The sequence below is a fragment of the Larimichthys crocea genome, unplaced genomic scaffold (assembly GCF_000972845.2).
Source record: "Larimichthys crocea isolate SSNF unplaced genomic scaffold, L_crocea_2.0 scaffold269, whole genome shotgun sequence".
NCBI classification, from domain to species: Eukaryota; Metazoa; Chordata; class Actinopteri; family Sciaenidae; genus Larimichthys; species Larimichthys crocea.
This window is the reverse complement of record NW_020853550.1, coordinates 215,789-228,894: the sequence shown is the minus strand read 5'-3', so window position 1 is coordinate 228,894 and position 13,106 is coordinate 215,789. Positions and strand designations below refer to the sequence as shown.

Below are 13,106 nucleotides of genomic sequence, written 5' to 3'. Positions count from 1 at the left end.
GTCCAAACCTAACACAAATGTATGTGATCATATGTACAGTTTGAAGTATGAATGTAATCATTATATAATGTTTATGCTTTACTAATGTTATGTTAAGTTATATAATCATTACATATACATTATTAGTACTAATAAATGCTGGCTCAGTTATGAAGGGCTTTAAATCATAAAACTCAAAAACCTAAAATACAATTGTTTCTGTTGTGTTTGGGTTTTAATGGAGCAGACACACAATCTTGCTGACAGAGCAGACCACATATTTTCATATGTATATATACATACAGACAGGTGAGACATGAAAGAGAAAAAACAACATAATATTATAATAAGATGTTTGTTCTAGAAACTGCTGATGTGTTTTGGCATGAATCTTTCAGGACAGAATTTTGTCAGAACTTTGTCAGTCCATTAAGTGAAATCACCCTCCTTTATCCTTTTTTTTGCCACTGGTGCAGACTTTTCCAGGATTTGTTGTGAGGTAAACAAACCACACTGTAGCTCTTTGCACACAACTAGAGCAGGAGAATTGTGAGCTCTTGGCATCGATTCTCTTGCTCTGTAAAGCTATATACTAGACAGATGAACAGCATTCTTTTAAAGACAAAAGATCTGTCATTCAGTAGTAGCAGGCATTATGTTTATTCATATTATGTTTATTCATATGTATGTTGTCTGTAAATGCAATAGCAGATTTTTGTCATTTAAAATCTATAATTAAAGTTAAGGGAAAAGTTCCAATGTCAGAAAACCAAAAAAGCTAAAAGAGGTAAACGTTCTGTTCATTGACTGGTGAGCATGAAAGAAGAAATCAACCCAGTATACTAACAACACAGAGAGATGAGTTACAGGCTGGAAACATTTTACAACATGTCAGAATTAACACTCAAAGCCACTATAAGCAAGTCTGCTGTATCTACAACAGCCTGTATGTGGCTAATGTATGTGAAGTTGAATCCTGCCATGCCCGGGAATTCTAGGGGGACCCTCCCAGACTGTGTGGCTGTTTGTGTGGATTTGTGTTTCTCAGCACAGGCCTGTATTCATAGCAGAGTGACAGAGGAGTGAGTTTAAAAAGTGGAAAACGCAGAGTGTGAATGAATATGCCTGTTTGTCAGGAGCAACCCACTGTATTCATGTCCCTGTGAGAAACACTGAGCCATTCATCCCATAAGTTCACACAAACACACACACACACACACACACACACACACACACACACACACACACACACACACACACACACACACACATACATACACACACACACAAACAGCTCTCGGATTCGTCACTCTGAGAACCAACTTGTCTTTAGAGTGGAGAGAGGAGCTGGGCGGGCTGGCTGGGATGGGGGATGGAGGGTTGGAGTGCTGGCTGGTAGGCAATGGATAGCTGGGGGAGGTGTGGGTGAAAGAGTGGGTCAGAGGGCAACCCACCCCCACCTCCCCCATCCCAGTATGTTCACTATCACATACCCAGGCTGTGCAGTCTAATGTGCTTCAATACATAACTGATGTGATTTAATGAACACATCAAACACCTTTCACTTCCATCACCGATGGTTCATTCATTCATTCCATTTATTGGTTCATTTAAAACAGGGACAGAGTGAAGGAGATGTATTTCACCAGATATTGCACAATGCCAATTTGTATCCATTGTCCCTGGGTGAGTATACTGCACATTTAAACATTTCAAAACATAAAATGATCATTTCACTTAACCACAGTAACTGGGCAATACCTATGTGAGAATGCTGTTCTTTGACTTCAGTTCAACATTTAATACCACCATCACCTCCAATCTGATCACCAAACTCAGTGACGTGGGCATCAACACCTCCCTCTGCAACTGGATACTGGACTGTTTTAACAAACAGAACCGAACCTTTTAGGTTTGACAACCACATTTCCACAACCCTCATCCTAAACACTGGTGTCCCACAGGGCTGTGTGCTGAGCCCTCTTTTTCTAGGTGTCTCGGAGGATCTCTCTTGGACCCTAAACACTTTTTACCCTGATTCAAAAGGCTCACCAGTGTCTCTTCTTTTTGATGAGACACAAGGCAGTCCATCTGTCTCTATCCATTCTGGTGAACCCCTACTGCCACACCATTAAGAGCATTCCTACCAAAAGCATCACATCACTTAACCAGAAAGCACTGCAGAGGGTGGTTAAAAACTCACCAATTGTCCCCTCCCACCCACTGACACTGTCCAGTGCAAGCGGTGCCTGCAGAGGGCGCACAACCTTGTCAGGGACATAGACATATATACATAGACGCCGCATTGAGCGCTGAATCGTACGTCGACGTTGCCGCCATATTGGAAATGGCAGGTCTGCCCGTAAACTAATACAAGGAAATGGACTGAACTTCATAAAGCGCCTTTCTTTAAGTTAATGCCTCTTATACACCCATTCACACACACACTAATATATCTGGGAAACAAACAGGCACCAAAAACAACGTATGTAACTTTTAAAGTGATGATTATAAATGTTTACTCCTTATGTAAGCACCAAACCAACGTATGTATTTTTCTAATGCTGAGTGTTTACAGCTACTAATGTGTGTAACACTGTAACTGTGATGATAAATATTGAAATATTTATATTTAACATTTAATCTGTGTCTATAATAACCAGATCCTGAAATGTAGATGTGACATGAGGGTTTTCTGAATAAAGAGCACTTACGTGTACATACACACACACACACACACACACACACACACACACACACACATATATATGCGTGTGTGTGTATATATGTATGTATATATGTTCACCAGAACACACAGAGACTATTGAAGCCACACATTTGAGCCCATAGACGACGATAAAGTGAAGTAAGTTTTGATGACATGATGGGGTAAATATATTTGATCTATGGTATTAATGTATTCATACAGTAGAAAGCTAGCTCATAAATTAGAGGCTAAATAAGCTATAGCGAGTATCATTTTATTGACCATTTTTAAGGCTATCTTATCATGATGTTAGCTTACCCCCAATCACTAAATTACCCCAATTTCCAATTAATTCCCATAAATTTCCATAATTCCCATTGACAGTTTCTGATTTGGAATGTTTCCAACATTCCCCACCTTAAATTCCCATGGAAAGTTTCTGGAAATTTACAGGAAAGATTTCACCCCTTTGCAACCCTAGTAAGGATACACTGTTATGGATAATGGATAGATATGCAGCAGTTGCAGGTATAAGTGTATATAGAGCGGGTGGGAGAACAAGTAATGCAATCAGTAGACATTATATACAGAATAAGCTGCTAGATATGAATGCACATATATAGTAGGACAGTATAAATGGTGTGGTTAGCAGGGTGAAAATGCTGTTCCTGAACCTGTCGGTTCTGGAAATATTGAACTTTGAACTTAAAGAACTTTGTAGAAAGGCGTTTTATGAAGTTCAATCCATTTCCTTGTATTAGTTTACGGGCAGACCTGCCATTTCCAGTATGGCGGACCCGTTGACGTATCGCGACCAACGACCAATCCGCTCAATGCGGCGTCTATGTATATATGTCTATGGTCAGGGAGACCTCTGACCCAGGTCACAAACTCTTTGCACTCCTCCCTTATGGGACGTGCTACAGGACGACCTTTCCAGAACCGACCATAGACATATATACATAAAAATGGTCAATAAAATGATACTCGCTATAGCTTATTTAGCCTCTAATTTATGAGCTAGCTTTCTACTGTATGAATACATTAATACCATAGATCAAATATATTTACCCCATCATGTCATCAAAACTTACTTCACTTTATCGTCGTCTATGGGCTCAAATGTGTGGCTTCAATAGTCTCTGTGTGTTCTGGTCCAAGGTTGTAGAAATGATCTGTACATGTGATAGAGGAATGCACAGTGCATGTAGGGGGCGTGGCCTCAATAGTTTTAGAGACAGACATACTTAAATAAAATTGAGCTGATCATGAAATACATTTTAGGGAAAATATACTAGTAATGATCTGGTATTTATGTGCAAAGTTTCCCATAGCTGAAATTATAATTTGAACCTGGTCCAGTGAGAGGGGATGATATCATAGAACTGTTTTTAATTATACATGTTTCTATTTTATATTCATGATTAACTAGGGTTACTGTTTATAGCTACCACACTACCAAGGCTAAATCCTTGTGGGTGACAACCTAACTGAACCTAAGGCACAGAGAAATGTATTATAAGATATTAGACATATATTAAAAGTATTTGCACCTCAAAACAGAATACATGAAAAATGGAAGATGGAAGAATGGCACAGACAACCATTTGAAAATCACTGGCCCAATCAATAATCAACAGATTTATTGTTAGATGTAATATGCTAGTTGCATGTGAATACATAGTTTGTTTATGCTAGTTTTTATGATTATATGTTGAGCTTGATTCTTCCCACTATTTTTAATGGGAAGAATCAAGCTCAACAGCAAAAAAACAGTGAAAGAAAAACTAAATAAATGAATAAAAGAGCAACATCATACAGTGTGATAGCACCACAGATGCTGGATCTTGTTTTATTAAAACTCCAGCACAGGAATGACCCTCGAACCTCAACCAACGTATTTTATTCATAAAAAGAAGTAAAAACTTCATTAGTAAAGTATAACTTATCTGGCAACATGGCTGGCAGAAAGTAATCCATTTAAAAATATGCTTGGCTGATGTGTGAGGGGGTATAAGGCAGGTTCACATCTTTCTGGTTTCACATGAACTGTTCATGTGGCATATAAAATGAGTAATGTTCTCAAACGGAGAAGATAAAGTGTGAATTTGATGTGACATTATCCATATTGTTCTTCATACTGTCATTGTGTCCAGTAGATGGCGAGCCTGTATTTCCAATAAGCTCCTTCGTGCAGTGTTCTGAGCTGCTGTACATACTGTAGGACATCAAGTCCAAATCAAATGAGATTTCTGCCATGTCTTCCCTTTCTCGAATACAAATGATCATTTTTTAAAAATGAAAATATCCATAAAAAGCGAAACAGCTGCACTGGTCTTAATATAGTTTGATGTCTCAGCAGATAAAGAGACTATAAAATGACTGTAGCTACACATATCATGGATCAAACCGAAGTATGAACTATTGAAAAACACTTTTATCAAGTTAAAGAATTATTGTTGTTTTATTTCGGCGGACACGCGCATGTGAACATCGTACGTGCGCGCTTCCGTAAAGCAGTGACAAAGATGGCGGCCACCGCCGGATCAGGTAAGCCGACTTCAGCGACAGTTCAGACAGCAGCTTTGCGCCCATTCTGCTTATGATAAATATTTACAGCATGCCGCAGTAGCTGCACGGTAGTTTTATACACCCAAAGAGCCCGTGTGCAGCGGAGCCTGGCTCTAACTAACTCTGCGGGACGCTGACGCTGTCAGCTAGCTCTCTGACTAGCCGGGCTGGCCCTCCGTCGTTGAGCAACACTCGGGCCGTTTGCAGCAAACCTCGATGCTCCATCCTGAAGCAGAAAATGCTGCAGGGGGATAGAGTGCGACCCACACATGACCTCTGTCTTCATGTAGGTGGTTTGTTTGTGCTGGAGCCGGTGACGCCCAGGACCAGCCTGACGGGTTTGCTCAGATAACGTTAGCAGGCAGCACGGCTCTGTTTAGCAGCATTCCGGAAGAAATGCACAAAGAAGCTGAACCCTCACGGTGTGCGGCGACTTAAACACACCGTGCTGCTTTCTTAATGCCAGCATCCGTCCTTAACGGTGTATACCGTGTAGCTCTGTAAACAGCCAGCAGCGTAGCGCGGTTTCTAACCCTGACTCCAAAATAGCAAGCGAACCCTCTGGCAGGCTGGGCACATCATTAATGTAGGCTCACTGCATAACAACAATAAACCAATGTAGTATCACACCTGTGTGCTCAGTTTAAACCTCACGCCGTCCAAAGGTTAGCTCACAGTGCTGTCCAGAGACACAGAGATCCACATGTTTAGTTCACATCTGTCATACCGTCCAGATGTGCTGCCCACAGTGACAACATACAGAGTGCTGTATTCAAATGAGCTGAGCCTCGTCTCACAAACGTCCCAGTGCAGTTCTTGTTTGTCAGCATGATTCAGTTTCCTTCAGGCAGTCATCCCGAAGGGATCAATAAAGTGCAGTCTAAGTTATATTCAAGGATGAGACAGGCTGTCTGTGTGCACGCAATTCACTTTTATTTATAAAGCGCCATATCATAATGAAAGTTATCTCATGACACTTTCCATACAGAGCAGGTCTAGACCGTACTCTTTATAATATTATTAACAGAGACCAACAGTTTCACCATGAGCAGTAACATAACAGTAACAGTAACATAACAGTAACATAACAGTAACCGTACAGGACTGAATATCCCTGTGGAAGCCTTTAAGATAGGCTAGATTTGTTTTTGACCTCTAATAGATAATAATCATACCAAACTTGTGTTGTCATTTTGGACTGATCACAAGGTTTGCAGATGAAGCTGTTTGAGTCACTGCTACATGTATCCGTGTTTAAAAGTGTGTTCTTTCATACACCTTCCTTTACGCTTGGGTCAGCAGCTTCTGTTCAGAGAAATGATTAAGTATGATATGATTAAATGTTCTCCCAGTGTGGTCACACAGAAGTCATTTATTATCCTCTTTGTGTGTGTGCGTGTGTGTGTGCGTATGTGTGTGTAGTCGTTGTTCCCCGCAGCTTTCGGCTGCTGGAGGAACTGGAGGAAGGCCAAAAGGGAGGTGGAGACGGCACAGTGAGCTGGGGCCTCGCGGACGATGACGACATGACACTAACTCACTGGAATGGCATGATCATCGGCCCCGCGAAGGTGAGCCACCCTCGGGACGTCCCAACACTTTGATACATCATACTGATCTTCTGTGATGTTGACCAATAAGCTGATGTGCTCTGAATGCTAACTGGTGCAATGAGTGGAGTTCTCACTCCATTTCAAAGTAGTACTTGAAGGCCACGTACTTGTTGACCTGAACCAACAGTTTGTCTTGTAAGAAAAACAAAATTTCGGTGATGTGGGAAACAGGCTGCGTTCTGTTTGGCTGTTAAACAGTGAGCATGTGATCCAGTACATGATGAAGAATCCTTGTCTGCTAATAATCAAACAGCAGTAGTAAGGTAGATGCTATGGTAACACTTCTAGTTGAGGAAGCTGAACTATAAAATTTCAGATGTTGTTTTATGAACAGGCCTAACTTTAACTAAGCAGCTGCTTGAACTCACTGATTGGTTAAAAACAGCAATGAAACAGTTACAAAGAACCTCCCAAAGAACCTTTTCTGTGTTCTCAGCACAGTCCATGTATCGTACTCTGAAATACAATAAACCCAATAATCAGATTCTAAACACAAAGTTAAAATGTCCTGCACTGTGAACTACACGTTACAGATGAGTGAATGCACTGTGAGAAGGTGTGTTTGAGTGCTAAGGTGGAAGAGCCATGCCCGTGGGTGGTTGCGTCCCCTTTGGCAGCACTTTCATGGTTCTGCCTTGCCTCTAGAGAGTTAAGATGATGTGTTACTTCCTTGTGTGGTTTACAAGTAAAGAGAAGTGCATGCATGCACTAGTTACTAGTGTTTTTGCAGCCTTGTTCCTCCACCACTGCGTACAGGAGTGTGGAGGCTGTGAGGACCAGCATGCTATTTTCAATGCACTCAGCTTTTCTGTGCAGCTGCCTTCAAATGCTGTTCACACAGGTGCTGCAGTTGTCTGACCTGTCACAAACCGACTGCAGAACAAACTCTGTTCCACACTACTGATGTTGTGAACACATGCAGAACATCCAGCCAACGCTGTAATCCGAGCCGAGGCTTCACTCAGCTTCGTTTACATGCACCTAACCACTCTGTCGTCATTAAATAGAGGTCCTCGCTTTCTGAGCAGTTGTTCTTCTTTGTGCCGAACATGTCATGGCAACAAATGAACAGACGTGACATTTGATGGATGATCACACTACGAGCTAACCAGTCGTTTCTTTCTTTAATCACAGACTGTCTATGACGGCAGGATATACAGTCTGAAAATAGAGTGTGGACTCAGATACCCAGAGCACCCCCCTCTGGTCCGCTTTGTGAACAAGATCAACCTGACTGGCGTACACACTTCAAACGGTGTGGTGAGTATCCAACTTTAACACACACCTGTTGGATCGTTCAGTTTGGAGTCTTTACAGGTACAGTGTATAATATAATATATGCATTTATTCATCTTCTGCTGCCAGTTGAATTTAAGACTTATGTCATGCTACAGTCTTAGTGGTGGCTTTCAGTGGTACATTTTTGAAGAGTTACTCATGCTAGAGAAACGGCGTGTTAGTCAGACTCAACAGGTTGCATGTTAGCACTGAGTTTCATATGAAACTAAATTTTAGCTTCAGAAGTCATTTTCTTCAGCTTCATAGTTTGTGCGTCTTTCACAGACTTTATTTGAGGGGAAACATTTCTATATGAAGATGAAAAGGTGATTCAAATTAAACTACTGAAACTTTCCTATCAATCAAACATGGCAGAAAGCAGAGCTGCTCACTGATTGGTCACCTTGTCTACAGTGAATACAAACAGATAGTGAAGAGATCTGCTTGTGCTGGGACTCTGAAGCTTTTTCACATAGATACAGGTGCTGAACGTAAAGAGTTTCCTTCAAACCTTTTCACAAGGGAAGTGAAAGAACTCCTAAGATCAGACAAAGGGTGGAGTCAACCATGTTGCTATTTAAAGACCTCATGTTTGATAAACTCACTCACTGTGTCTGTAGTGCTTGGTGACGGGTGACCAGTCTGTGTTAGTGAGTTTTTATCCATACACACCAACACCACAGATTTATAGAAAGTTTAATGTTGACTTGTTGTTTCCAGTCCATCATCCTTTGATTCCACATACAGTCCAAACTATACGGGGTAATCCAGCCGTGGCCAAAAAATCATTTACTTCTCATAGTTTATTTAACATGATGAACTGTCAGACTTATGAACTGAAGAGTAAACTATTGTCTGTGATGTTATTAGATTTGCTTCAAATCTTAGTGAGCTGTCTGGATCCTCATGACACAACGCAAAACTACACTTAAAATATGATCGGTCTGGGGCGGTTTAGTAGGTGTGCAAAGGCTCAGTCCTTACTGCGAAAGCCCAGGGTTCAAATCCGACCTGTGGTTCTTTCCCGCATGTCATTCCCCGTCTCTCTCTCTCCCCACATTCCTGTCACTCTTCAGCTGTTTCTATCAAATAAAGCTTGAAAAGGCCAAAAAAAAAAATCTTTAAAATATTATTGGTCTGACACAGACCGAATATATTTTTTGGATGACCTGCAGCAGCTTAACTGACTGTAAACAGGAAGAGTCCTCTGGACTGCCTCTTAACTTTTAGCCATGCTTCGTGAATTATTTTTACACCACAAACTTAATCAGTCCTAAATGTCGACTCGACTGACATGCTGCTTATTTTTTAGGAATTTGACGTTTAGCCTCTAAAAATCATTTCTACATTTCTGTGTTTTGATTAAAAAACCTCTTTAAATAATTGAATTGCACTTTTTATGCCGACATACTGCTTTAGTCTAAAACTGCATTCTACATATGTAGTAATATTATTATGTAAGATTTTGTATTGAGTGTAATCCCACTGTGGTGAATACGTTAATTTGTACTCGAGTATTTGTTCTGATTACATTACTGATGATCAAAAACTAGCGAGTCCACAACTTTGCTGACAGCCAAACATCAACCAGGTCACCAACAGCAGACCCAGCAGCAGCTAATATTACTGACTAGTCCAACAGCAGTCAGCCCAGCTCGGCGTCTGTCTTTCAGCCTTTTATTTCACCAAGCTCTCACCAACCACTAAAAGTCTGTCCCACATTTACTCTTGTCTGACACCTCTCTCCTTTTCTCTTCTTAGCTTCCTCCGTCAACGTCCTCTTCAGTCTCTTCCCCTCTGTTATTATATCTGTAAGGTGCAAAGCTCCTTTGCTAGCAGTGTAAATAAAAACACTCCCCCGGTGCTTTAGACAGCATGGACTAACTAGCTTAGCGGTTAACTTACTGTAGAAAACTGTCCGTCAGGAAAACCAGAAAACGTTTCCTCCATGAAATATGATCCAGTCTCACCAAAATCAGTCAAATAGATGGTGGTGTCTGACTTAAGATCTCCCTCTTCCTTCCCCCCTCTCCTCCTCCTCCTCCTCCTCCTCTTCCTCTTCTCCTTGCAGGTGGACATTAAGTCGTTGACAGGTCTGTCCAGGTGGAAAAACTCCTACAACATCCGGATGGTGCTGCAGGAGCTCAGGCAGCACATGATGTCGAAAGAGAACAGCAGGCTTTCCCAGCCGCCCGAAGGCCACGTGTACAGCAACTGAGGCCCCTGCTGCTGTCCCTCCCCGTCATCCACACACACACACACGCACGCACACACCGACACATGCATAGCATCCTAAACACTTAACACTGACTCTGCCATGTTCAAACTACACAACCATCACGTAATCCAAGACTCTCGACTCCCACTTGCTTCTTTGGGAGCCTTCCCATTGGACAGAGGGAGGAATGTGCAGGTGAACCTGACCTCCTCACCTCAGCACCCAGCTATCCATTAAAGTTCACGGTGCAGAGCAGACATTATGAAAAACAAGAATACTGTACATCTTACTAATGTTATTTTCTATTCTTTGTGTTCTACATCCAGATTGTAAAATAACAATTGAGCTGATTGAGTGTACCAATCATGTGTGTGTGCTGGATCCTTCACGAGGTGACAGTCCCTGTTGTATGGGTATTGTGTTGAGGGATTTGAATCACTCACTCCTCAGCAAAACTAATATACTTCTGTAAGTCCGACTGAAATGTTAAATGTTCAAACCATTCGGTTGTTTTTTCGTTAAAACAACAAACATCTCGCTGAAGCACATTCCCCTCACAAAAAAAAAGAACCCAAACAATGCTTTGCTTGGTCTCCAAAGGCCATGTTAGTCTCAAATTCCCCCCCAGCTTCCACAATCCCGACGATGTGAATTTGACGGGCCTTCCTTAAACGAGTGCATGTCCGGTACATGGGAATAAACTGCTACTAGACATTCAGCGACATATGTATCAACGGGGCACTACTGGCTCATCACTCATGTTCTCAGACTTGTCTTCTGTGTGCCATATGGTTCATAGCGCTTTGTGATAGTGATTGATTATTAGCAGCCGGTGGGGGGTAGGGTGGGGAGGGGGATGGGAGGGGCTACAGGTCCTTGTGCTTTCTCTCTTCAGAGAACGTGGAGTTTGTGTGCTTGGCACCTTTTCAGGATCACCACTGTACTGTGGCCTGTGCAGAGCAGGAGGAGCTGTGATTCTTTTCTTCTTGTTTGCTGTTTTTTGGGTCCTCGTTTTGTTCTATAGTCTCTGGGCTGACCTGTGTGTGCTTAATGGAGTTGTCTGTTCTCTCATACAGTGAATGCCCATGAGCGTATGTAATGTACGGCTTTGGATGTTTATTTTATAACAGGGGTTGAATCTAATCAGGGTGATGGTGACCTGTTGCATGGTTTTATTTGAATTAAACGTTATTACTTTTGCACGCCTTCATGTCATTATTCTCTGAAGCAAATGTCAGTACTTTGTATTCACAGTGGTCAATCAATCACACTTCATTTGTAGAACACTTTTCCTACAGGTTAGTGCAGTTCAAAGATAAAAAGACAAAGACAAAAGAGTAGACTAATAAAATTTGATTAAATTTAAATTAAAAAGTCAAAACAAAGATAAAAATAATAACCACAGAAAGAAGGAAATAGACTGAAGTAAAAGCTAGACTAAGAACTAGATTAAATAATGACCAATAAGATGAATAAAATATTGTAAAATGTCTATAAAGCACCTTTAACAATGATGCACAACAGAAATTAATTTCATGACTTTTATAACTCGTCTCACTTCGTGAAGTGTTTTCCATCAAAAGTCACCATTCTTAGTATGTTCTTGCTTTCTGTAGACTGTAGAAGTGACAGCTCAGCTAAAAGTTGTCTCTGGGTCAGTTTAATGTTGAAGATGGAAATGGATGCCAGTGATCACAGTTTCATTTTAAAATGTACTTTTCATGTGACATAATCCACTCCTCTGTCCATGCTTATGGTCTGTGTATTCCTCCTGGTTTCAGTAATATGACTCCCTTGCCTTTTATCTAGTTAGCTGTTTTCATGACAAATGAAACAAATGTAGTCATAAGCTAATAGCTTCTAAATCAGTGCTTCAACCTTTTCAGCCCAAGGACCCCTAAGACGAGAGACAAACAGAACAGAGACTCCCACATGTGTCACATTTTAAGCCTGGCCTAAAATAACTTATTTTTAAAGATATTTTTTTGAGCTTTATTTGACAGAAGCAGCTTAAAGAGTGACAGGAATGTGGGGAGAGAGAGACAGGGAATGACATGCAGGAAAAAGCCACAGGTCGGGTTTGAACCCTGGGCCACCACAGCAAGGACTGAACCTTCACACATGGAGCGGCTACTCTACCAACTGAGCTAAACAACCCCCTTAAAATAACTTTTATGTTTATGTTATTCACTTTTATTTCAACTCACTGACCTATTTATATACTGGGTTATTAACATATATGTGTTTATGATTGATTAAAAAGTTAATGCATAATGGCATAATTTATTTTGTAAATAAAAAAGTAGTATCATTTTTGTTATTTGTTTTTATTCTCACATTTTCTGGTGAAAATTGTCAATCATTATGACAAAGATTGGCAGACCCCCTGCAGAACCTCTGTGGACCCCTGGTGGAGGACCCCTGTTCTAAATGATATGTGTATTTTCAGTTTATCTTTATTTTAACTCCACATAAACTTTTCAATTAGGTTTTAATACAAATTGCGGATTGTTTGCTTATCACTTATAATGGAGGTGTATTAAGAGGAGATCTTCTAAAGGTCGATATGAACAGGAGGGATGGTTACAGAAACAAAAAAAAAAAAACGGTTGTAATGTTCATCTGTGTACCTTATTTACAATAAACTACCCCTCCCATGGAAATCTTTGACATCACACTCTGTGCCCTCCCACTTTGAAATGCAGGCTTTTGATTCTGATGAATTATTTCCTCAGATATAATG

General features: G+C 40.9%; 1 protein-coding gene across 1 annotated transcript; it reads left to right on the top strand.

Moving 5' to 3' along the window:
• The first annotated feature begins 5,142 nt into the window (after positions 1–5,142).
• On the top strand, positions 5,143–11,565 carry ube2v1 (ubiquitin-conjugating enzyme E2 variant 1). The gene is made up of 4 exons (XM_010745053.3): positions 5,143–5,236; positions 6,680–6,825; positions 8,002–8,127; positions 10,217–11,565. The coding sequence occupies exons 1-4, from the start codon at positions 5,215–5,217 to the stop codon at positions 10,361–10,363; spliced, it is 441 nt and encodes a 146-aa protein (XP_010743355.1). The 5' UTR covers positions 5,143–5,214; the 3' UTR covers positions 10,364–11,565.
• The last annotated feature ends 1,541 nt before the right edge of the window (positions 11,566–13,106 follow it).

Coding starts and splice junctions, on each gene's coding strand:
- ube2v1 (XM_010745053.3), top strand. CDS start 5,215: ATGGCGGCCACCGCCGGATCAG. Junction 5,237..6,679: donor GGCGGCCACCGCCGGATCAG/GTAAGCCGACTT, acceptor ATGTGTGTGTAG/TCGTTGTTCCCCGCAGCTTT. Junction 6,826..8,001: donor TGATCATCGGCCCCGCGAAG/GTGAGCCACCCT, acceptor CTTTAATCACAG/ACTGTCTATGACGGCAGGAT.